We start from the raw sequence: 27016 nt of genomic DNA, 5'->3' as shown, positions 1-27016 counted from the left end.
GATTTAGACAGATTCTGCCCTCATGTTATATTACCTTTATTCAGGTGCCTTCAAAAAAAAAGTGAAAATATTAAAATTACACTTTTTAATTTCTACATATAAAACCTATCAAGAAAATAAACATTAACAAAATAAGCTATTAGCAAAATGTATTGGCTATATTGTATTCAACACAGCACTTACCTTCACTGACAGCATGGGGCTTCACAATGCAACAAGTACAGTTAGTAAATTTAGCAGTGTTTGCTGGCCCACAAACTCCACTTGAAGGGAAAAATAACTCCATTTCCTAAAGACAGAGAGAAATGATTTCAGCACATGTAATCTCTTCTCTTGAGCTCCTAGGATATCTATGTAAGAGAAGAAGAACTAGGCAATTATTTTTTAAAGTTTTATAACATAAATCTTTCAAGCCTTCTTAAAAATGATTTTTTTACAAAGACTAACTGATTAATTGAACCTTATTTTAAGTCTTATGATCAAAAGAACATATAGAGTAGTATTAAAACAATACAATAAAATGCATCATTCTGTCCCAAGATTAAAACTGAGAAACACCGTAAATCAACTACACTTCAATAAATGTTTTAAAAAAAAACTGAGAATGTCTTAATATATTTGAATATCAGAAGTAATCAATATAAAGTTCTCATTTTCCCCAAAGCATTTATTTATGAGACACAAGTCCAATTTTAAACTTGTCAATTAAAATTCAATTAAAAACTCGGGAATCTTTACAAAGCAGTTTAGCAGTCAAGAATCAGAGCTGCAGTTAGATAAAACTAACTTACTACATATAGTTCTAGTATAAAGTCAAATCCCATGAACTCGTTTTATAACCAGATTCAGGTTGTGCTATTTGCTTTGCACATCGTTCGTTAAAATGACAACCCAGCACCATGAACTCACCACAAAGATGGCCACACTAATCAGTTAATTATTTAGACAGATGCTTTTCTGCCTGTAAACTTTTATTACTATTATTTCTAGTAATCTCTATAAAGCCCTCTGTCTCAAAGAACCCCACCAATGTGTGAAGGGTCACTTCAAGTACCACCTCCTCAATGAGAACTTTTCTGATGCCCCTAATCAGTACCCTGTACTCCCTCCAAAGTTGTGGTTATTTTGGCAATTGCCCTCCATGAATTATAAATTTGAAGAACTAACTTGCATAGCCTTATAGGTCCTTTAGCATCTAGAACAAATAACTCAAATATACATTTTCCATTGAATTTAAAAGTTGAAAGATCGCAGGATGTGTTAATGCACCACACTGTTGTGCATTTTAAAAAACCTATTGGCTGAGTAATATCCCATTGTAATATGTACACCTCATCTTCTTTATCCAGTCATCTGTATTTAAGGCAAAGCATATAAAGATTTTTACTTAAATGTATCTTCTTAGTGAAAGTAATTCTATGCTACACCTTTGCTTTCTCTTTCTCCCTGTGCAGGTTGTCATCTCTGTCCCACTTATTAATCCAAGCTCATATTTGCAAGAGCACTGTTACTAGGTCATTGTCACATGGCAATTAACAGAGACTGCAAACGAATATAAAGTCACACCAAAAAAAGTCATATTCCTTTATTCCTTTGTGATCTGAGCTGCTTTAAACATTTTGTATAAAGCTTTTCTCCTTCCAAGGTTCCCTGCTATTGCTCTCAGCCTTTTATATGTCCCTAAATGACCTAGCAAGGAAGGATAAAGACATAACTTTCCCAAGAATTCAGACTCAATTTCATAAACTTTTAAATATAGTTTTTTGTACTGTATTTTTATCTAAAATTGTTGTGTATATAGTTGCCGTTTCTTAAGTTTCACCCTGATGAGACCCCATGCCCTATGATGATCTCACTAAAATATTTGACTAATTTACATTCATATCTTTAATTATCAAAATAAAGGTATAACCAATGGTTGCCAGTTAAAAGTTCCTTTAATACTTTTACGAAGTAATTTTAAATAACCACCACTCTTATAAATGCCCCAGATTAAAACACTCAAAGTACTGAACTCTCTCTGCGTACTTTAAATATCAAATATGAAATCTGTTCTCAGAAAATAATCCAAAACATTAATGAAATATGAAGTCACATGATCAATGCACCCTTATTTACAAAAGTGAAAAAAATTAGAACCTAACAAAATATTCCAAGGTAAGGAAATAATAAAACATGATTTAGTTCAGTCATGCAAGAGAACATTCCACAGCCATTAAAATTTACTCTTATGACAATGATGTGGCAACATGTAAAATGTTATGATATAATATTAAGAAAAGAATAATCAAGTTAAATTAAAACCACATAAAATGATGTTTACTATGTAAATTATATAACTGACCAAAAGAGAATCATTCAGAAGGAATACGCCACATGTAGGTAAACTACTAACATCGCTGGCAGGATTACCGATGACAAATTTTCTCTAGTTTTCAAATTATCTGAAAAGTGTCTCCATTACTTTCCTATCCTAAAAGACTGTAACATTTAGAACAAAGTAGGCCACTACTTTCAGCATATGCAGTGGAGAGTAGTGGAGTTAGAATTTCCTGGGCTTGAGTCCTTGTGCAGCCAAACTACTTAAATTCTCTGAGCCTCTACTTCTGCAACAGTAAACTGGGATGATATAAGCCAATGCACAGCATATTGTGAGAATTAAATGAGACACTAGCATGCTTGGAACTGTGCCTAGCACACAATGAGCAGTCAATAAATGTTAGGTTTGTTGTCATTTTCAACTCTGAAACTTTTTCAACACCTGTGATCTAGATCCTCAAGGTATAAAGATAAATTACACATCCTCAGAGAATTCAGTCTACTAGCTGGATAAATATTAAAAAATTACTTTTAAAACCTGGTAAGTAATAGAAGTATGAGGTAGGCATTAAGTAAGCATCTACCTCACACAGAATCAAGAAATTGGTAATAGTTGTGCAGAATTGTTATTTTTTTCTTAAGTTTTGTTGAGGCATAATTGACATACATTAAACTACACATATATAAAGGATGAAATTTAGTAAGTTTTGATATAAGTTTACCCCTGTGAAAACATTGCCAAAAATCAAGATATAAACACGTCCGTCAGCCCTCCTTTCTTTTGGTAATCCCTTTCTTCTGTCTCTCCCTGCCTCCCTTACCATCAACCATTACTGTTACTTCCCTTACCATTAACAAGTTGCTCCTGTAGCCATTAATCTGTTTTCCATTATTATATATTAGTTCAGTTTTCAACATTTTATATAAATAGAATCATATAGAATGTGCTGTTTCATCTAACTTTTCACTCAGCAAAATTATTTTGAGATTCATCTACTGTCCTATACATCAATACTTCATTCCTTTTTTATTGCCAAATAGTATCCCATGTGTTGACATCATTGTTTGTTTAACCAGTCACCTGTTGGACACTTAGGAGTGAAACAGCTGGTTCAAAGTAGGTATATGTTTAAAATTTTAAGAAACTGCCAAACTTTTCTCCAAAATGTATGTACCCTTTTAAGTTCTCACAACAGTATATGACAGTTCTAGCTCCACTTCAGCCTTGCCCCTTGGTATCATCAGTCTTTTAAATTTTAGCCATTAAAGGTGTGTAGTGATATCTCATTGTGGTTTTAATTAGCATTTCCCTAATGTCTAATGATGCTGTGTATTTTAAATGCTTATTTACCATTCATGTATCTTCTTTGGTAAGTGCTTATTCTAATCTTTTGCCCACTTTTTAACTGGATGTTTATTTTCATAATAAGAGTAAGATAAGCATAAAGAAAGAAAAATACATCAATAGAACATAATGAAGAATTCAGAAATATACATATATAGTCAGTAAATTTTTGACAAAGGTGTAGAAGCAATTAAGTGGAGAAAGCATAGTGTTTAACAAATGGTGTGGAACAACCAGATACTTAATTTTGATCATACTTCACCCCATACATAAAAACTCACAATGGATCATAGAGCTAAATATAAAATCTGAAATTATAAAGCTTCTAAGAAAACAAAGAAAGTCTTTGTGACCTTGAGCGAGGTAACAACATCTTAGATGCGACACCAAAAGTACAATACATGGAAGAACTGATAAATTTAACTTTGAAATTTAAAACTTCTGCTCATCCAAAGACACTGTTAAAGAAACTGAAAATGCAAACCACACACTAACATTTGCAAATCATATATCTGGATAAAGAACATGTACCAGGAATATGTAAAGAACATTGAGCAGAGTTTTAAAGGACAAATACAAGTTAGCAGAGCAAAGAGAGAGATGGTATTCCAAGGCAGATGGGCAGGGGTGGTAAAAGCAACAGAGCAACACCACCACAGTACAGAGGGAGAGACAGGATGTAAGACGGGAGAAGGGGCTAAGATACGCATCATTTTTGTAAAACATGTAAAGGAGCTTGAACATTATCCTGGGGTAATGGAGTACTGTGGAATATTTTTAGTAGAGCCAGGACATGGACCAATTAGAGGTTTTTAGATAGCTCACTCTGAAGCCTATGTGGAAGAGACATACTGAGAGACAGAAGTATGGGGCTGAGCTGCTGCCGCAGCCCAGGTCAGAACCAGAACAGCAGTGGTAGGAATTAACAGGAAGGGGAGAACTCAAGGAAATGCTTAGAAGACAAAAGATCTACAAAACTTTTTATTACTTGGATGTGGGGGATAAAGAAGGCAGAAGGATGAATACTAGTTGTCAAATTCTTTGCTAGTGATAGAGAGAGTACAAAAGGAGCAGTCTGATGAGTTACAATCAGTTCAGCCTGGGACATACTGTTTGAGCAGGAGTCTGAAACGCCAAGAAGAGTCCTAGATATAGAATTAAGAAGTTAATTGGTTTTTTCATATAAAATTTTCCAGCACAATTTATTGACTAATCAATATAATCACTGATATAATAACACCAAGTTCTCATTATATGTACGTCATTTCTCAAGCATTCTGGGCTGTTACACTGCCATACTTGTCTACTCCTATGCCGATGTTACACTGCTTTTCTACTAAAGTTTTATTTTAAAAGCCTTGCTATTGCATAAATAAGTCCCCATCTTATCACTACATCCTCTTCCTCTTCAAAATTGCCTTGGCCATTTTGGCTCTTTCCACGTAAGAATTTTGTTAAATTTCATGAAAAACTTGGCTAGGATTTTGACTAGAATTGCGCTGAACTTATAAATCAATTTGGAAAAAACTGATATCTTTATGACATAGAGTCTTCCCATCTGTGAACATGGCATATATGTTCATTTATTTCTTATCACCTACAATAAAATTTATAGTTTACCTCATAAATATTTCCCACATCTTTTATTAGATTTATCCTAGGTGTCTTTTCCATTGACTGGAAATCTCTTCTAAAAGCTTTCTAATTGGTTATTTCAAGAATACTATTCATTTTTTTTAATATATTGACATTATATACAGTGTAACATATAGATTTTGGAGGCACCACGAAAACGGAACATTAATAGATAACATCTATTAAGTACCACGTTCTAGGGACTATGCTAAGCCCCTAAATGAAGTACCTATGAAGTAGGTGCAACTATTACCTCATTTTACAGGCCAGGAGCCTGAGAAACAGAGCAATAAAAGTAGTAGACCAGGGAATAAAGCCTGAACACCACCAATACTACCACAGGGAAAAAAGCTAGTTAATAAGACACAGCTCATGATCTACTAGATATAAAGAGAAAAGGACAGTGAGATAGCACAGATTTAAGTAGTGTGGAGTATTTCAGAAATGAGGAAGTGTTCAAACTTGTTAAATGTTGCAGTCAAATACAGCAGACACAGTAAAATAAGAAATGAAAAATGCCCCTTGGATTTTGCACTTCCGAGCACATTGGTTATCTTAGCCAGTATGATTTCAGTGGAATGAAAAGACGAAACCAAACTGTAGTGGCTAATCTCAATGAGCAGTCAAAGGCAAATGAAGAAGAGAAAACAATGAGTTATGTCTAGGCTTTGGAGAATCTGGGCAAGAAGGAAAAAAGATAGTAACTAATAGGAATTCAAAGCCAAAGAGAGGTTATTTTTGGCTGCTTGTATACTGTTTTTCGTGGGGTTTTTTTGTCAATACCTATGGCCCTTGCTTCCTCATGCATGTTGTACGTTCCACAGTATTTCTCCTTGGTAGCCAGTCAGCTAACAGGATGTTCACATTACTCATTCTTCCCAAGAAGCGTGTCAAGAATATGCATATTCTAAAGGGTTTATACAAGTAATGGGGTATTTCAGGGACAAATATCAGAAAAGAGCTACAAATTTTAAGTTTGCAAAATAGAAACAAATATGTTTAAAGATACTTCTTTGAAGGAAGGATTATGCTAGCTAAAGTTGCAAAAGGTTCTCTGCTACAAAAAAAGTTGCAGGGGAAACATTCCATATTACTAGCAGCTAGGAATTTTTCTACCAAGCTTAGCACATGCATTATGTATATGCATGCATTGAAACACACAAGTATATATACTTAAGGCAAGTCAAGTCTAGTTTTATCATGTTAACATACAAAAAACTTCCCCTGCATTTCTGAATCCACTTATTTTCAGCATCGATACTACTATTGAAATAAATATATGACCTACATTATTATCCAATAAAGATATGGTATAGAGGGTCAAGATTCATGGTATTTCAACAAAGGCAAAGAATATTTGTAAGGTAAAGCATCTTGAGAAAAAACACCAAAATATGCTGACATTTTTCCATTTTATTTATATTATATCAAAGTTAAAAAAAAAAAACTTTGAAAAAAATATTGGTTACGAATGGGAAGGAGATAGGGAATTTAATGACCGGTATCAGGAAAATCCATTCATCCAAGTATTTACTGAGCACTTATCATGTAGTAGGCAGGTTCTAATAATCAAAACAAAACAAATAAAAATATCTGCCTTCATGAACTCACTGGTGGAATCATCTAACGTATAAACATGGACAGAGCCTAAGTTATCTAAATTCTGAACAGTACACTTACGCTCAAATTCATTAAACAAACTGGTGGAAAAAAAGAACAGAGAAACAGATGGGGTGACATGGTGATGGGGAAAATACGAGGAACATATCAGTGAACATGGTCAGTGACCTTCAATTCAGCCCCCAGTTATTTCCTTAATTATTTATGCCATCATTTTTATATCTTAAAATACCTGATTGGTAGCAATAAGAATTGAAAATACTACTACATTTATAGTAAATGTCTACTAGTAAGATCAAAGGTCAAAGACTATAATCACTCTTACAAGCACCTCTGACTCCCATAACCCTCCTAGCATACTTGCTTCACAAAACCACAACTATGGCTAAAGCAACCCTTCACCTACTCTGCACCTACACCCATGCAGCTGAACATGGCAGGAGAACATTCACACTCATAATTCATGACCATGAATTTCAGGTGGGCCATTCATTCAGCACAGCAATCATACCATATTTCCTAATCTCTTCCTTGTCCTAGTCTTTCAGATGCCTATTTCACATGTCTCTTTTTTTAACCTTCCAATATCTTCTCCCCCATCCTCACTTTTAGCAGTTTTCGACCTTGCTTCCTATTGAGAAAACTGAGGCCATAAGAATCCTCACCTGCACCCTCATACTCGGCCTTCCCATTTGTTGCTATAGACAACTAGCCCTGCACCACTGCACAGCCAGTCCAGGCTCTAATTTCCATTCCTTGTCACCTAATCAATGACATTGTTCCAGTAAGTTTACTTTTCTCTCATCAATTTTTCACACCTATAATTCTTCTCAGCTTAAAAAAATTTGACCCTGCTTATCCTCACAGCTACCATTTCCTTGCTCACCTTTGCAGCAAAAACTCCCTGAAAAGAATTGTCTATATTCACTGTCTCCAATTCTTGTCCTCCAATTTTCTTTTAAATCCACTCCAAGCAGGGCTTTGCCTCCAACTCTCCATCAACATTCATCTTATTCAAGTTCACCAATGATTTCCGCATTGCAAAATCTAATGTTCAGTTCCCAATCCCCTTCTTGCTTGATACACCCACCTCACTTGACACGACTGATCATTCTCTCCCCTCAGAATACTTCCTTCACGTGGCTGCAGGACACCATTGGCTCTGAATGTTTTCCTTCTCCGTCGCTCAACACTCCTTTACTGCTTTATCCTCTGTAACCCTTTACCAGGGCACAAAATTCCGTCTTTGTTCTTTTTCCTTCTCTAGCTACACTCTCTCTCCTTGGTACTCTCACCCAGCCTCACAGCTTGAAATATCATCTGTATGCTGATGCCCCCAACATTTAAGCCTTTAGTCCAGACCTTCCCCTGAACTCCAAACTCACGTACTCAATTTTTTTCTCAATATATCTTCTTGGATAAACAAGCATACATCTTAAGTTTCCACGTTCAAAGTGTAATCTCTTATTTTCCATCCATACTGACTCCAGCCATAGCCTTCCTCATTTCAGTTTATGTAAATTCTATCCTTTGAGTTGGTCAGGCCAAGAACTTTGGGGTAATCCTTGACATCTCTTTCTCAGACTCTCATATTCAATCTGGAAGGGAATCTTGATCATTTGGTCCTCAATCATTAAAATATGTTTTTTAGACCAGTGATTTTTTTATATATTTATGAACAGGAAATAATTTACATGGTTAAAAACTTTTAAAGGTAGACAATATGTAGTGAAAATCTTCCTCTGCACCCTTATTCTCTTGCCACTAGGGCACCTCCAGCCTGCCCTGAGTAGAAACTAGTACACATGAGAACCTTGTAACACATTTCAACATCTTACTTTAATAAAAATATACATTCTTTACCTCTTTTTATACAATAGTAGCATCGCATACACACTATTTTGTACCTTGCTCATTTTACTTAACTACATGGATTTAAGATTTTATTATCAGTATTGCCTCATAAAATCTATTTTAAACTACATCCATACGCTCGACTCACTGCTAACACCCTGGTCCAAGCCATTGTTTCTCTGAATTATTGCAACATTCTCTCAACTGGGCTCCCTGCTGCTACACTTGCCCTGTACAGTCTATTCTCAATGCAGCAGCCAGAGCGATCTTTTTAGATGTCAAGTCAAGCATGTCATCCTCTGCTCAAATCCCTGCAATGGCTCTCCATTTTCCTCAGAGAAAAAGACAGAAGTCTTATACTACCATAATCTTCAAACCATATGATATCTCCCTGATTACTTCTGTGACCTCATCAGCCCCTCCTCTGCTGTTAATTGAACAAGCCAGGCAGCAATATGCTATTCTAAAAATAGCAAGATGGCCAATACACCTGAGAAACAGCGAGTAAGGGAGAGATTGGTTACAGAAGAAGATGTAGAAATTGATTGGAACTGGATCAGGTCAATTTTGGAGGCTACAATAAATATTAAGATTCTATTCTATAAGAGACAAAAATTCACTGAAGAGTTTGACAGCTGAATTGTTAATCTGATTTGTTTTAAAAAGGTCACTTGGACATGGTTAATTTTACTTGGAAAAGGTAAAATGTTCATAAATTGGAAGAGAAGAAGAGAGGAAAGAATAATTTAGGAGGTTTTTACAATAGTCCAGACAAAATGTAACAGTGATTTAGACCATAATGATCAGACTCAAGGTCTAGCTTGAAAGGAGAATGGAAAAGATTTATTGATAAGAGTTGTGAGAAAAAAAAAATCTGAGCTCTGAACAACAAGGTTTGAACTGCTCACTGATCCACTTACACGCAGATTTTTTTCAATAGTAAATACTCCGATATTGCATAACCTGCGGTTGGTTGAATACATGGATGCCAAGGAATCTTGGATGTGGAGGAAATGTGGCCATGGAGGGCCCACTATAAGTCACAGGCAGACTTCTGACTGCACAGTGGTTTAGAATCCCTAACACCCACATTGTCCAAAGGTCAACTGTATCATAAAACTTTCTAGTATTATTCCACTGCAAACATGACCAGAATAAAAGCCATCTTAAATTAGCTGAGAAACTTTTCACAATGCTAAGAATTAACTTGCACTTTGTTAATTCCACACCAGTATAAACCCAGTTGCAATACCTTATTTATACGGATTTCAAATAAGGAGTAATTGTAGAAAGGTTTTCATAAACACTAGCTATATATAGGAAGAGAAAAAAGGATGTTAAGCTTGAAAACAGAGCATCAAGTCTGAGTCAAAGAAAGAATATATCAAATGATGCCTTCTTTTTGAATATTCACTTTCCATAAACTGGTTTTCTTACATGAATTTAATAATTCAAACTCTGATGGGCCTCAGTAATTTAAGTCTTTGGAACAAAATGGGACAACCATTTTAATTGGAGAAAAGTTATTCTGACCGACCATGGCCAGGTTGCCAGTTCACAAAGGAGACATCATTGAAACACTGTTTAATCTTAGGCAAAAGGTCATAGGTTTTCTCTTCTACTAGGTCAGCTGTATAAATCGACCCTAGTCAGCAGTTACAAAGGGCTTTACTTTGACATTAAACATATAACAAAACCAAAACAGAATTAAAATATTTTTAAAATACCTTACCCTGGCAGCACAAGTGAAAGAATCAGGGCCATGAGCTGCATTTTTTATGCCATCCGTTCCAAAGAGGGCTCTAATGCTTCCAGGAGCATCTGTACGTGCCAGTCCAGAGTTCGCAGGTCCAAGAAGTCTTTTCCACTCACATACAGCATCATCTCTTAAAATCTCCATGGCAATTACAGGGCCACTCGTAATAAACTGGATCAGCTCACTATGAAACAGGTAAAAGATTGATTTGCTACATTTTTCTATCAACTGAGATCTCTCTCTTAATAAGGATATATTACTATTTGAGTATTTCAACATATACATGAATATTATGATCTCAGAACCATTGGCCATAGTGAGTTTTACATGGGCAGGTAAAATTTTCATAAAATGAGTGTCTTGCATGACCTAAGTCACTACAGATCACTAACGTTGTAAAATCAATTACTGTTAGCAGAAAAATCACTGTTTCATTGAATAAAGACTATTTCGTTCATTTAAAATGCATAATGATCTGTGCTTTTTGCATTGCTCTGAAAGGTACAGAAGGATCTTTTTATTTTCATGTGGTTAAAATTTCATAATAAAGTGATGAGAGCCATGTCTTATATTTGTAATAAGAGTTTTTGTGTGTAGATCTATTGGAATTCACAAAATGACAATGAGTTTTCAATCAGTAAGCACTGAGTTGGTCCAGTGACATACAAAACATTCAGCAAGGAGCTGTAGTAATATCAACACACACAAAGACCCTCACAAAGAAGAATTTCCAAGAGAATTATATATGCCTATTCTACCGAGGTTTCAGAATCTTTTATAATGCTTAGTTTAAAATAATCTTACAACAATGATTTTCTTATATAAAACTTTTCTTCAGTAAAACACTACTCTGTGCAGAACACCAAATGACATGTCTATTGGAGCAGTTTGGCTGACGTCCTCCTGTTTTAGAAGTGTAAGCACTCTCCTTTGTCTCTCAATAGTAATATGAGGTGCACAATATTCACTAACTTTAAATACAACCCAAATATTGAGAACATAGATACAGTTTCTAACATATTTGTTGCTGAATTTCAAGGAACAAAATGTATATCAAACTAGTCAACATAGAACAGTTCTATGAATGTTTTATATACATGAGGATGCCAAAATAAGTTTAAACCACAAAACATATTCAACATAAAATGAAATCATCACTCTATTTTCAATCTACTGAAATCTAAAAAGAAAGCTATGCTCCTTATAATTTAAGGAAATCATTATATTAGCTTCTGATTAAACTTTAATATATTTAATGATAAGAGAATTCTTATCTAATAAAAGGACAGAAAAAACAATTCCTAGAAAAAAGCTCTCTGCAGTTACAAGATGCTGCTAAGGACTTTTCGACAGATTATTCTTATGGAACAAATTTTTGAATCATAAAATTATAACTCCTTAGTTTTCCAGGATATCCTCCAAGACGCAACACGAGCCCCAAGGTTAGCACCTACTTTAAAAAGGGCCTGGACTGATGGTCTATATGAAAGTCTGTTGCTTCTTTCCTATAAAATAAAGTGACAATAGTTAAGAATTATGTAAGGAAATTATTTTAGCTTACATTAATAAAGATGAAATTCTCTGACCAATATGTGAATTGATTAATGATTTTTCAAATATTCTGCTCAAATCCCCTCTCTTTTCAAATTTTTTGCTAGCATGGATTTCTATGTTAAGATGTAAAATTAAAATGAATATAAGAAGCCATATTTACTCTATTACTCATGTTCTTATCTTCCTTTTCACTGGCATCTTCAACATTCTAAAAACACATCTGACCAATAAGAAATATTTGTTTTTTAAAGTTCAAATAAGTTACATCAAAAAATGCAAAGCCATCTTCAATTCAAAATTTGTCACTTCCTTCTACAGGCTTTAAACTTGAGAGGTTAGCCTAGACTTCTAATTTAATAGTTATAATTTTCTGTCTTAGCTGGATTGCTCCAAAAAGACTATATACTTGTGTATTTAAAAAGTGCTTGACAAATTATGCATACCACTGTATTCTTACTAGTTATTAATGTATTTAAAAAATGAACGCTTGAACTAACACCCTCAAAAAAAAAAGTAATATGGAGATATTCAGAAATCTCAATTAAGGACAAGAGGGATTTATTTTTTAAATTTATATTCCCACAACTATAGGGACAATGAAAGGATAATGGGCTTTTAAAATGATTAGCTGAAAAGTCTAAATCTCTAATCAAGTACCACTCTTAAACTTGTACAGCTTTCTCAAAGGTTTTAAGCTGAGTTCACAGAATGTGACAAATTATGTCAACATCAACTACTTTTTAAAGTAGCAAATTAAAGTATCCCCCAACAACTTTCAGGCTTGATAATTTACCACACAATGCTTTAAGATCTCAAAGATCTCTATTACAAAATGAATTCACATAATAAGCTGTATCAGGCTATTCTTTTATTCAAACCAAGTGTACTAAAATATTCTCTTTGGCTATGAAGAGATTATGAAAGTACACTATGTAAATAAAGAAAATAAAATTCATCCCAAGAAATGGAAGGGGGAGAAAATCCATCTTTTTAGAGTCTATTATATGCCAACATTAGATTATTTTATTAGCCCTCCCAATACATAGAAATAGGTATGATCACCTTCATGTTACATATGAAAATAATGAAGTTCAGCATGATTACCTAACTCGTCCAGGTCAAAGTGCTAGTAAGGGAAGAGGGACAGGGGGATTTGAACCCAGATCTCTGATTGCAAACCTCTGACTGCTTATGCCCTTTCTATTACCAACTTCAGAAAGGAGAAGAATTCACAAAAAAGATATGGATATACTATTCTGCAGCCTAAAATGAGGTAACACCAAATGTCTGAAAAACTCATGTGGGAAGGATTTTAGAAGAGTTAGCGATGAGACTACTAATATAGCCAATTCTAAAATTTAACTAAAAAAAGGAAAATCAAAATCTTTAATACAAAGGAAAAGAAAAATCTTAATTACTAAAAGTATTTCATTGTTTTTTTCTAATGTCACTGACCCCACAGCATTTCCATTCAAAATCTATTATTGAAACCAAGATGAGAGTTTATGATTTTTTTTTCTCATTGTTATTTAATTGCTCCCTTTAAAAGTTCAGATGGAGAGAAATATTAACAAGTGCATCACCACCCAGAGAAGTTTTCTTTTGTTGCGTTTGTATAAAGAAACTCACCATTCTCTCACAAGGATCTATTAATTCTTTTACAAAATATTTATTTAATGTCTACTCTGAATCAGGCACTGATTCAAGAACTAGAAGTACAAAGCCAGATGGAACTCAGCTGCTGCCTTTCGGATACTATCATGACGCAGGAACTGAAATTTGAGTAAACAAATTCAGAAAGGGTTTAAGCATTGGGAGATACTCCTCCGTGGGTCTCTGGCGCTCCTGACACGTCTTATAGGGTAGGCCAAGAATGCAGCCACTCTTTATCCTAGCCATGTCTTGGAGTTAAGTTTACTGTGGGCAACTTTGAGGGATGAGGTCATGTCTCTTCGGTACAAAGAGCAGGCTTGTTTACTGCTTATTAATGAAACAGTGGGTAACTGAAGTTCAGGGCTCCTCAGCTGTGATGCAATCAGCTGTGTCTACAGCATCCACCCAGGGCCCACATATTATTCCCACGGGACATGAAGGCAAGGGGGAACCAAGAGAAACACGATGTTCATGCGGCTTGCTGAGCCGTAATTAAGTCCTTTGTCTCTGACTCAGAAGTCTCACGTCTTCTGCTGGCATCCCTGAGAGTAAGAGACTAACTTATTAGCTTTCAAATTGGGTAAAAGTCCAAGACTCGACAGTAATATTAGTACAGATGTATGAGGTGCTATAAACAATGTAAAAAGCAGTGAGTTTTCTTGGGCATCTTTACTGTGGGAAGTTTGGTGCCAAATTATCAAGCACTGGAAGTGTAGAGACATAAAAAAATTTTTTAATCTCACTGAAACTATTCAAAGTCCTCTCCAGAGATCAGTCCCATTGCCTGCTATAAGGGCAAGCATTCTCAATTGAGACAGAAATAGAACAAAGTTAACTGTACTTATAAAGGATCATGACCTTGGTTTCTACTAAATAATAATGATACCCCTAGTACTATACTATTACTACTACTAGCTAACATCTGTATACACTTACTATGTGCCACAGCTTTTCAAAGCACTTGACCTATATTAAACTCATATAACCCTCAAAACAACTTTATGATACAGGTGTTAGTATAACCTCCGTTCTGCAGATGAAGAAACTGAAGCACAGAGGTATGTTGTTCAGAATCACAACCCTAGTAAGCTGTGCAGTTACAAGCAATCTCGCTCTGGAGTCTGTGCTCTGAAATAGAAGCCTCCTGCCTTCCTAGAAAGTAAGCCAACTGGGAAATCTTACATAGGGGAAAAATTCAAGGTAAGATGTGTTGGGGTAAACCGAAGATGTCTTCTTAAAGTTTCTAGAGATCAGACTTATCAAAGCTGCATTGAGCATCTACTGCTATTCCTTGTCCCGGTTCTCACAGACGAAAAAGCAACTGTCCCATGGAAAAGATGTCCAGGAACAGCAGTGAGAAGACACCTAACTAAAAATAAACACGAATCAGTGGAATAACATAAGAATAATGTAAGGATGAGGGGAATAACATTAGTTGGGTCCAGCTCTGCCTAACAGCTGCATTAATGCCCCTACCTAAAGAAAGGTAAGTCTTGTTTTCACTAAGTAACATTGAAAGTATCTGTTCAGATAGAACAGCTTTGCTTTTCAGAGCAGTAAACAGGTATATCAACCGATTATACATACTGGGAGGAACTAAATATACATATTTCCAAATGCATCACTTTGGACAATCTCAACAGTAACAATCCCTTGTCAAACAGAAGAAATAGTTAGAATATTTTTGTCATTTTTGTGCTAACATCTCTTCTGTCATTTTTGTACAATGTGTTATACTTGTATATTAAGAGATTGTGATTATCAAACATGGGTGCTATAAAAGCAGATGGGGTTAATATCTAGTGAATAGTTAATAGTATAACCTGACAACTCCTACTTGCTTAGAGTTCAATCATTATTTATGCATCTGATTTCCCACTGTCTTATATTTTCTCATTCTAATAAGATTACTATTCTATTCTTTGTCATTCTGTGGAAGTTTAATTTTAAGCAATGACATGACATACAGATGATTTTTTCTAAAAAAAGAAACTAGACGTTACATAACTGAAAATGATCAAAAAATTTACCTTGAAAGTGTCATCATTTTGAGTTTGGTTAGAGTAAATCCAGCTTTGTTTATTATTTCAATTATTTCTCCAGCTTTTGACACTGCGTCTGGTTTAATCAGGGCTAATGTTCTGTAAAGAAGAATAAGTTTTAAAAATAAAAATAGTTCAGCAGTTTTTACTTATAATTACCAAACAGTGGTATTTTCCTTAACAAATCATCCTAGATCATCACACATCAAAGTTAATTATAAAAAGTGTATGAATGGTCTCAAAAACTTATACAAAGGAAGTTCACTATTTTTTCCCCCAAGAAAATAAAAATTAGGTACCCAATCTATAAAAATAATAAAAGCCTAGAGGAAAAAAAGTTAAATTGTTATTTTAAATATGCCCACATTAGAAAACACAAGTGTTTAAAATTTCTACTTCTTAGAATATGTTTTATAAAAGAAGGCAATTCTCTAAAAAGTTGCATTAAATATTATGAGCTGGAGTTTTGGTCTCAAATTTTAACATGTGTATGCTATGCAGTCAGTTCAGCACCGATGTGGAAATAATTATCAATTCTTCTATATTGACACTTTATTCATAGCATGAATGATGTACAAAGTAACAAATGTCTTCTTACCCGACAAAGTGTATGGCTAGTGAACATGATGCTAACTTTTAAAATTATACTTTTCTCTAAAAGGATACATCAGAGCTATGCACTCTCCCCTCTAAAGCCACAGAAGAAATAGTTTTTGGAGATGGAGATCACCTGAGTGCCCTCATTTTACTAACAAGGAAATGAGGCTCAGAGAGGTAACGCTGCAAAGGTCACACAGCTGGTCTGTGTCACCTTGAGGACAGAATACCCAGCTCATATGACTCTGGGTCTGTGCTTCTTCCACACCACAAGTGTCACTGTTAACATTAGTAAGAGGGAGCATGATTACAAATCCTCAAAACTAATGTTTGCAAATGCAAGATAAAATCAGACTAGTTGCAGTAATTGAGTTTATACGGCACACAAAATGAAAAAATTCCTGCCACTTTCCATCATTTTCAATAGCTCTGACACACTGACATTAATTCAAAGAACCCATAAAAGGAGAATGGTTGGCCTTTTCATAATTGATTTTTTTCACCAATGAGACAAAACTTAGCTAAATATATAATGATATAAATATCCTTAGTTAAATACATAATGATATAAATATCCTTATTTACAGTTGGTTGTTAACTTATGGCTGGCTTTTAAAACTTTAAAATAACAGGCTGTTCATCTTGGTCTGTTTATTCAAGCCCTATCAGACTTTTTTCTTTATTTTGAAGCAAGTGAGTCACTTACAGCATTTTATATGGCTTCATCGAAGATACAATTAAAACCTGTCACTTTTTAAGCTCACATTGTTTGAAATTATAAAGCCAAATCATGACTGTTTATTCTAAACTCTGGAAAAATTTTCATGAGCCATAGTGCTTAAGAAAATATAGAACAGCAGCAGCAAACAAGATGCGACATGAAAAATAGAAAACTGACAGAACTTAGTTTAAAACACAGCTTCATTTTCTCCTTAAATGCCTACAGGAGACAAAGCGTTGATAACTGATGAATTACTGTGTTCCTCTGTCATGTCTTCACTGCTTGCTTGTTCAGTAGATAACAGTTAAAATATATTTGAAGGAAAATTAGACAGGAATCAGGAATCAAATGCATTATTTAAAAGCAAACACAGCACACAAAGAAAGTAAAGGGCAACAAAAATATCTTAATAGGACTGCTGTTATCTGTCGCTCCATTTAACAAACCACCCCAAAATGTAGTGACTTAAAACCCCAAGCAGTTTCTCAAGAGTCTGTAGGTTGGCTGGGCGGTGGTTCCACCTGGGATCGATCACACAGCTGCACTTGCTGGTGGGTCAGCAAAAGCAGCTAGGCTTCTCTTTTGTTGAGGCCTCAAGAAACCAAACCGGCAAGGAAATGGATTCTACCCTAAAACCTCCACAAAGAAGTGCAGCCTTTGCAACACCTTGATCTCAGCCTGCGAGGACTGTGTTGGGCTTCTGATCTATAAGACTGTAAGACAGTACATTTGTATTGTCTAAGGAACTGAGTTTGTGGTAATTGGTTATGACTTCAACAGAAAACTACAGAAAGAAAACTAAAGAGACGACAAACACCTGAACTAACAAAAAAAAGCAAGAGAAATAGAAAAGCAGGAAAGCAGTAAAATAGTAGAAATACACACAATGGTAATAATACAACATATAAATGTACAGGTACTAATCTTACCAATGAAAATCTGGAGGTTTTCATATTGAATTTTTTTTTAAGGGCTACATGCTGTTTTCAAGAGACACACCTAAAATATAACTTAACAAAGCTGAAAGTAAAGAGATGGCAAAAAGACTAATTAATCAACCAAAAATACGCTATCAGTCAAACCCATTCTTGGGAAAGATGGCTCAGGCCACCCACATTCCTTGGCTGCGGTTTCCTTCCACCTTCAAAGCCCGCAGTGGAGACCGAGTCCTCCTTACCCTGACATCTCTCTAGTTCTATGCAGGCGGAAAGGTTCTCTGATTTTAAGGACTCCTGTGATTAGATTGCACCAAAGGGACTGATCCAGAATAATTTCCCCATCTTAAGGGCTGTAATCTTAATCAAATCTATAAATTCTCTTTACCATGCAAGATAACTGTTGGGCTGCACCCCGCAGGGCCTGCAAGCCTTGTTGTTGCCCAGCCTCCAGACAGAAGAAAGCCCGAAGACGAACACAAAAGCGGTTTATTGGACAGAAGAATCTCACACAAACTGTCCTGGAGCGATACCGCGAGCACCGCCGCACGCAGCACCGTGCGCGGCAGACCGTGGGCAGGACGCCGCAATCCTTGCCGTTCACGGGAGAAGGAGGCGCCCATTTACACGGGAATTGATGTCAGCTGGGCCCATCGGTTAACCAGGGGCTAATTAAGCCTTAATTAAGAGAATTGGATAATCATGTGAATGAAGCAGGGACTGGTCAAGCAGAGGATAGAGAGAGAGAGCAGCTTTCTTCAATGGCCTGACCACACCGTAACATATTCCTAGGTTCCAGAGATTAGGACGTGGACGTCGTTGGGCAGCCATGCGTCTCCCTACTGTACTCCCTATTGGTTTCGAGTTTATATGCTATTTGTCTAGTGGTTTGCTGTGAAACTTTCACACTTATTTAACTTAAAATTTTTTAAGTTGTATGGTATCTTAAACCCTTTACAAAGAGTTTAGAACACTTTAGCTCCAATATTCTTTCTTCCAACTTACATAGCTTCACTGTTGTTTTGGAAATTCAGTTTTTGCCTGATATTAGACATCTTTTTTTTTTTTTTGGTACAAGTGATATTTGCTTGGATTTACCTACAGATTTCTTGGTAGTAAACAGAGGAAGGAATCTTAATTTTTCCCTGGGAGCTTAATAATGAGAAGGTATTTTTCACGGCATTATTTGAAATGCAGTTATGCTGTCGTTGGAAGTATCATGGTCATCAATAGTAAGCCATCTCAGACATTGAGACCATAGGTAAGTAAAGATGAGAAAAAGACTAGTGGGATGAAATCTTAGCAAGGCCTTGGGAATTGAACTAAGGTCTTACTTAAATGCATTTCAGTGCCTTCTAACTGCCAAAACTCAATGCTGGCCACTGCTCACCCCCACCTCGGAGGACATGTAAAGTAACAGTAATTGGTATTGAGGAAGTAGTTTCCCAAAGGCAAGAGCAGAATTGAACTAACACCCGTATTCGTCTGGCCTTCTCCCCTGAGAAGTAGCCTCGATCTACTCAAAAGTGTTAAGACAATTGGCTTAAAGAAATAAAACTCCAAAAGCAATGGAAACATGTGTACCCTTGCTCCTCTTGAGTAAACGTGCTTCTACTCCATTCCCTGGAGAGGGCGCCCTCTCTCCACCCCCTTCATCTGCTCTTCAGGCCGCAGTTAAGGGTGTCTGGTTGTATGTGGTCCTGCGTCTTCTCTCTCAGAACTGCAGGCCCTCCAGCAGGGCGTAGTCTGTAGTTCTTCCCCTGCTTCCACAGCTTACCTGTTTCCTTGGGTCCTTCATGCCTGACGGGGCCTCAGTGAAGTTGGAGGAAAACAGAAAGGGCAGATACCTTTGGGGAAATTGCTGGTAAACGCAGCAGTCCCTTACTCTTCTTTTTGATTCCTCCCGCCTCCGGGCGTTTCTTTTCCCTCCCCTCCCCCAACTTCTCTCCCATCCACTGTTCTCCTGTTTGGCATCTTAAGGCCTGTTTCTCAAACTTTTCCCCCAAGGCACCCTTAACAACTGACTGGACACCAAGTCATCACTGCTGACTTCCATTTATCTTTTTTAAAAAGAGCGTGGATTTTTTTATTCTACTCCACATTATTTTAATATTTTAAAAAATGCTTCAAACCATTTACCTGAATCTAAATGTAAACCTAGATTACGTTAAGTTGATGCTTACGGAAGGTGGACCACAGTTGCCTGGGTGGTCTGAGAGCATAGTCTGAAGCCCCCAAAAGCCTCCCTGGACCCCAACCCCGCCAAAAAGGCAGAGGCCAGCACCTGTAGGGAAGCCAACCTCTCTCTGGCGCTCTGTCTCCTATGATCAATGGGAAAGTGTGCTGTCAAGGCTTGATCTGCAGATCTCTCTCTCCCTCAGGCAGGCCGCAAAATACAGATTGGGAAGGAGTGAGGGCAGGGAGTGGGGTGGAGAAGTAGGAATAGGAACAAAACTTCAACCATTCTAAAGTTGGCTTATACCAGGCAGCCTAAATAAAACCAATTTGCATCCGGTACCTGTCAGTGTTTCACTGGTTAATAATTTGGAGGGGAGAATGGAGACTAACTGAACTCAAGAGATAAGAAGCTTGAATGATGTCTTTACATCTGAACAATAGAACCATGAAGCATCAATTCATTACTGTCTAAAATTAAAATCAAATACTCTAATTGACAACTAATAACATTATCCATTTGATTTGAGGAGCTTTGTAAAGAGAATATAAAAATTAATTGAGAGTTGATCTTTTGTTAAGTTCTCTTACCACAAAAGAAAAATCAATATAAAAAATAAGGGGGCAGGAGGAAACTTTTGGAGGTGATAGACAAGTTTACATCCTTGACTGTGGTTATGGTTTCACAGGTATATACTTATCTCCAAACTCACCAAGCTGTATGCGTTAAATGTCTACAGCTTTTTGTATGCTAATTATACCTCAATACAGTGATTTTTAAAAAGAGAGAACAAATGTGCATCAAATGTCAGATTTCTACAGTTAACGGGAATTAGAAAGCTGAGTCTAGTTTGTGAGCTTAATTGAATCATACAGAATTATCTCAATAAGTGCCTCAAAATTAGCAGATGAGCACCATGAGGATCAACTTTACTCCTCCCTCTGACTACAGACTTTACTCCAGAAAGCAAGTAGCTGAGTATGATAAATATAACAGGGAGGTAATTAGCTCATAAATTTTCCTTGACAATATGCAAAACTGAGAACTAGGCTAAGTTATAATCATTACATAGAAGCTGTTTCTACAAGACCATGGTAGAACTGCATGTATTTCTTGATACGCCTACTTTTTTGGTCACTTAAATAAGACAGTATATTCTAAAACTCTTGAATTCTGAAGTTTATTTAAATCACCCAAATGGTTGCTGGATTTATCCCACTTGCAGTTAGGAAAAGGATCAGAAGAGAAAATGGTGAAACAATTTAAGTCAGTAAAGATATAATGCTGCACATCTTTTAATTAATTATATTTATAAAGCCCACATATTTAAAATCTGTCTTCACATTCTCTGTTCCTCTTGTTTTTAAATCAGTCCATTCAATAGTACCTACCAACATATTAATTAGAGGTTTAGAAAGAGAATGAGTTTTAGAGTCAAACGCAAGATTTACTGGCTTCCCTTCATTTTGTAGCTGTTTGACTATGGACAAGTTACTGAACTGTTCTGTAAAATGGACTCAACAACATTCACTGTAGACAAATCAGAGTTGATATATATGTTATAATTGTTATAGCAATTATTATTTTATTCAGATTGGGTCATACGAGTAACCCTGTCTCCCTAATTCATTTATTTTTGCTAATGTAAATGAAAACCGGAAGTAGTCCTGAACTAAGAGGCATATGCAAAGTGCCTACCACAGTGATTGGCATATAGCATGTGCTCAAAAAAATTAAAGCTATAAGTACTCATCACTTATAAATAAAGTGTAGTTGGTGTTTCCTTAACCCCATAGGCTTTTACCAGATCTTATAACAATGAGATTCCTACTTATCTAACATTCTTTTTTTTTTTTTTCCTATTTCAAAATTATCCTGGGAACCTTTGGTTTTCCTTTTTTATGAGTCATTCACTACCCCGCTGATCTATCACCACCTGTGTACCAATACCCACACTGAGCATCAAACCACCTCAAGAATTATAAAGAGCTTGTAAAGTAGTCACTACAGCGAAGGGACTTAGATGTTAGGTAATCAGCTGGTTATTTGGGTGGCAAACCTCAAAAAATAGTTTGATAGATTTTTTTTTCCTAAAGAATTACATAGTTTTTGGAGCTTTTTTAAATATATAGCCTTACCTTCCACCAGTGATCCCTATTTTTCATTACTGTAACACTCACTCCATAAATGCAAAGCATCCCCCAAGTCAGCACAGTACAATATAACATAAGCCACAGAAACCAGAGCCAAGAAAGATGACCAATTAAAATTGCATTTCAAATATAGTTCATGTTAGACTCAGAAAGCTGCACCCTGATAAATGTAGAGATTGAAAATGAAAATTTCATTTTAATAATAATGAAAATTGACATTCAGAAGAAAAAAATTATTACAAGTCCTTTTTTTTTCTGGATAGCCTGATTTTCAGCTACATCTCCAACTTGTTTTGTCCGTCTTCTAAATCAAAACCAAGGAAAAGTCAGAATGACAAGTGTAGCTTTGACAAACAATGAAGAGAGGAGGCCAGAGAGACACACAAAGGCACCAGGCTACAGTTTCTCCACTTCCCAGGAAGAACCACATGCGATGAGAGGGAGGGAGGAAGGCAGGGAGGCAGCGGGCCAGAAGCGCCTCCCCCAGACACAACAACTATTTTCAAGGATGTAAGCTCATTCATTCAACAAATTTTTGTAGGGCATTCCCTCTGAATAATTCACTGTTTGAGGCATCACTACAATGGTCTTTAAGGATGTAGTTTTGACTCCAAAACAGATTCAGTTTCTCTGTATCACAATTTTTTAATATATTTTTTCTTTTTGCAACACTCATATATTCTGTCTTCAATTGATATTTACCAGACATATATTATGTCTGTGAATAAAACTAAAAAATAGACAGTATGTATTACAATCTAGACAAAAATATCTTCGTCAACTAGCTCAAAGATCATCATTTAAAAACAGGGAGGAAATGAAAAAAGAAAGTGTAGATATTAAATTTTAAATTGTTATTCATTGGTTCATTCAGCTCACACAGATAAGGTGCTTGCAATGTGTGAGGAGAAGTGCTAGACGCCACAGGAGACGTAAAAATGAACTGAGACGGAAAGAGGGCAACTATTTTGCAGGTCCTATCCATTCTCCTGTGGTTAAATCCTCCCATTCTTGATGCAGACAAACGCTGGGCTTTAATCTTGCCTCTCCTCTGTGATCTTTAGCAAGTTACCTAACATCTCTAAGCCTCAACTTCTCCATCTGCAAAGTGGAGCTAATAATAATATTATTAGCTTCTGTATTAGATTGTTGGGGCTTAAATGATGCGGACAAATCATTTTAACACAAGGCCTGATATAAAAATAGCTAACAGTTATTAAGGCATATCATTACTACTCTTGCTCTACTTATGTTAATCTTATACTTCCTTCCTCTTCACACCTATTGTCAACATCCTAAATCAGGCTATTTTGCTACTTAAATTAAAAAAAAAAATTTAACCACCAAGCCAGTCATGTAGAACAACAGGCGTTTCCCAGTACCTAACCTTAAACTGTACCTTTATTCTTACGCATTCCTCTGACCAGCATTTCTCCAACTTGAGCCAACTAGGTAAAAACTCAGTCGATCTTTCATGAGTCTGCCAAACACCTTCACAAAGCCTTCCCTACTCTTCTACAAGAAATAGTTTTATTTCATTCCGAGTTTCCATTGAGCTTATGGCACTCACTACTTTTCCCCCCATAGGCCACGTGTATCCTACACACCAAGACTTACTTGTATTTTCAGTTCCCAAAAAGAAGAATGATGAGGGTGTCTAAAGCGTTTGCATTTTTCCCTCCCGAAAACAATCACTGCCTAGGACTATGGGCATCACTTTGTTACCTGAGTGAAAAGCAAATCACAGTCTGCTCCACAAAATTCTAAAAATGTCGTGACACTGAATTGGATCACTGAAAAATATCTACACTGTAAAAACACAAGGTAGCAACAAGAAATCAGATTTTGGTACCAAGACAAAATATTTTAAGAATGAAAAAAAAAAAAAGGATTGTATAATTGTTTTCTTACTTTTCTTTCCTACTGCCCAACTGGCGAGCTGTATACTGATCCCCATAGTCAATTAGCACCAGTTGACGAGAAAAGACATTCACTTTGTTGCCTATAAATAAATCTTCCAAGTGAAGGTCTTCGTATTTGGTTCGCTTTAAAAAGGTGCGATGATTCTTTACATCATGCTGGAACCGAAAACAACAATAAAACAAATCATTATCAATAAGGAGGGTTAATTTATTATAAACTAGAAATAGTTCTTAATTCTGCTTTATTAAACATAGGTTACATTCTGGTTTTTTTTTTGCTACAAATACAAATCATAATTTCTTTTATAATTTCAGTCTTTCCTAGTCTAATCCAGTAATAACATAAAATTTATAAATTTAATACTTTTGAAAACTCTGAATAGAAGCATCTGTTTATTGCCAAATCATTTCAGCAAATCAGTGCCTATGAAATCCTGGAGAAATTCCAAATTTCTGCTTCCTTGCCGACACAAAATCCCAGCACCAAATAGATCCACCTACAAAAGGGGTTGCCAATGAAGGGACACAAAGAAATAAGTGGAACTCTTTTAACTCAATCTTCCCCAATTTGACTTTTTGTAGAGATAAAGTATTCAACAATGGTGACATATTTAGGGACATGATAATCTTTGTTATAACCACTTATTGACTGTTGCTTAATCCAAAACATGAATAATTCCCCTTCAGTTTTCTAACAACAACAAAAAAATCTCTACTAGAAATAAAGGCACAAAGTTATCACCTTGTATCAGAATTATAATACTCAAATAAAAAGAATCCCCAAAATAAAAAGAATGCATTTTTAAAAGCAACTATTAAAAAAGGCAATCCTATTCCTCTCCCTATCCTACCTTCACTCCATTTGCCAACCTTGAAGCAAAGAAAGGTTCACTTACCATTTCAACAGATCCATCCTCTGGGTAAAATAAAAGCTCATAACGTCGAAATAGTGAAGCATTTGGATCATACCACTCTGCAATGAAAACGAATCTTTCACTATGAGTCTGCAAAGAAAGAAAGAAGTATTTTAAACTAACATGTAAAATATAATCATGCCTGTAGAAATCATACAAATTGAAATAATTACCAAAAATTTGCAACAAACAGATCTATTACTTATTCTATTGAAGAATTCTGCAATATATTGAAGAATTGATAATAAATCAATTATCAACATACCCTCAGAAATATTTCCTAATTTCTTATTAAATATCCTTAAATATCTCAAAGATGATTTATGGATTGCTTAATACTTCACAGCCATCCACTCATCCTGAGTAAATTGATAATTTTTAGAATATGAGCTCCTGATCTGAAGAATTCAGTCCTTCTGAAGGTAAGTTTCCATAAAGGTAAAAAGACGATTGATAAACTAGTATGAGAAAAAATTTGAGGCTAGCTCTCACTTACATGAAGTTTTAACTGTTCTAAATTTAAGAAACAACAGGTCATTCATATTATAGTAAGCACCTTCTCTCTGCTTAGTAATTTCATGACAGTTGTCTTTTTGTAGAAATAGTAGGAGAATGTGTTAGTCTAGGTCCTCCGAGAAGCAGACAAGAATGCTAAGGCAAGATTAAACATGTAAGAATTTTATTCTTGTAAGAGAAATTCTGTACAGGAAATTCCTACAAGAGGAAGTCGGGAGGAAGGGATCCAGGGAAGGCTGACAGACGACAACACAAATCTGACCCTGAAGGAAGGAGAGAGAGAAGGCAGGCGGGGGGGAATCCTCCTGGATTGCTGTACAGTCTAAGGAAGGTTCAGCAAGACCACTGGGGAGTGCTCGAGCCAGCTGGCCCCCACAGAGTTTCTTGCCTTCCAGGGATGGTCCTGCTTTAGTGTCCCTGCTCCTCTCAGTCACCGGCTGTGAGCAGCCCTAGGGAAGCCTGTCCCACGTACAAAAGAGGCAGATTCCAGAGCACAGGAACTGAGGCCCTTTGGTCATCTAACATCTCTTTAATTGAAGATCTGTGAGGTGTGAATGAAAATGTAAGTCAAAGACTGGCCCTCTTTCCTTGACTATTAAGCAGTATTTCCCATCATATATGTTATTAAAAATATCTTAGTCCCCAAAGGCCCATCATTACAATAAGCCAATGAGGATGTAAGGAAGAAAGGAATCTAATGGTTTTGCTGCTAATTCTGGATTTAGCATCTGATTCTCTGGTTAGGGTAAACGGATGGGTTCCTTTTATGTTAATAACTCACTTATAAATTCTAATAGTAGCATGTCTAGCTATATTTATGATTATAGTCATAAACTATAATGTAGATAAGCTTTTAAGACACTATTTTATTCTTCCTAAAATCATCCAAAAAGACACACTTAAACAATGCTTATTAGTTAAGAGGAAATAAAGGTAAAATAAGAGACTCACTATGACAAGCCTTTCTTCATTCATTATTTTTCATATTGATTCTTATAAATACAGGGTTTTTTTTTAATTTAGGTTTCACTGTGTATTGTAGTATTGTACTCTCCTTTTAATACAAAAGTATTAGTAATTGATTAAAATTTTTACTATCTATATTAAAATATTCATTCACTAAAAAAATCATTGAAATATTGCCTTCACTAAAATAAATAAAACTATGAAAGGGAAGAAATGATGAGACATCTAACTGAAGGCAAAAGGGCAAAGATAAGGACGCAAATGAAACACCACTGAAATTTAACACTCCAATTTATCCAGGCAGCCTAACCACAAAACCTGCCAATCATGCTCTTTAA

At 35.8% G+C, this 27016-nt stretch overlaps 1 protein-coding gene across 4 annotated transcripts in view; it reads right to left on the bottom strand.

Annotated features, from left to right (window-relative positions):
- NME7 (NME/NM23 family member 7) overlaps positions 1-27016 on the bottom strand; it is a 173996-nt gene that overhangs the window by 110086 nt on the left and 36894 nt on the right. For all 4 annotated transcript variants that reach the window (XM_072946172.1, XM_072946173.1, XM_015245090.3 and 1 more), the window contains exons 2-7: positions 25179-25286; positions 24272-24438; positions 15767-15877; positions 11984-12034; positions 10506-10713; positions 184-289 (exon numbers count right to left, since the gene is read on the bottom strand). In XM_072946172.1, the coding sequence (XP_072802273.1) occupies positions 184-289; positions 10506-10713; positions 11984-12034; positions 15767-15877; positions 24272-24438; positions 25179-25286 (751 nt within the window). The remainder of the gene's footprint in view (positions 1-183; positions 290-10505; positions 10714-11983; positions 12035-15766; positions 15878-24271; positions 24439-25178; positions 25287-27016) is intronic.

The sequence above is a fragment of the Vicugna pacos genome, chromosome 21 (genome assembly GCF_048564905.1).
Source record: "Vicugna pacos chromosome 21, VicPac4, whole genome shotgun sequence".
NCBI lineage: Eukaryota > Metazoa > Chordata > Mammalia > Artiodactyla > Camelidae > Vicugna > Vicugna pacos.
The sequence above is the reverse complement of the archived record's forward strand: the minus strand, read 5'-3'. Positions and strand labels throughout refer to the sequence as shown.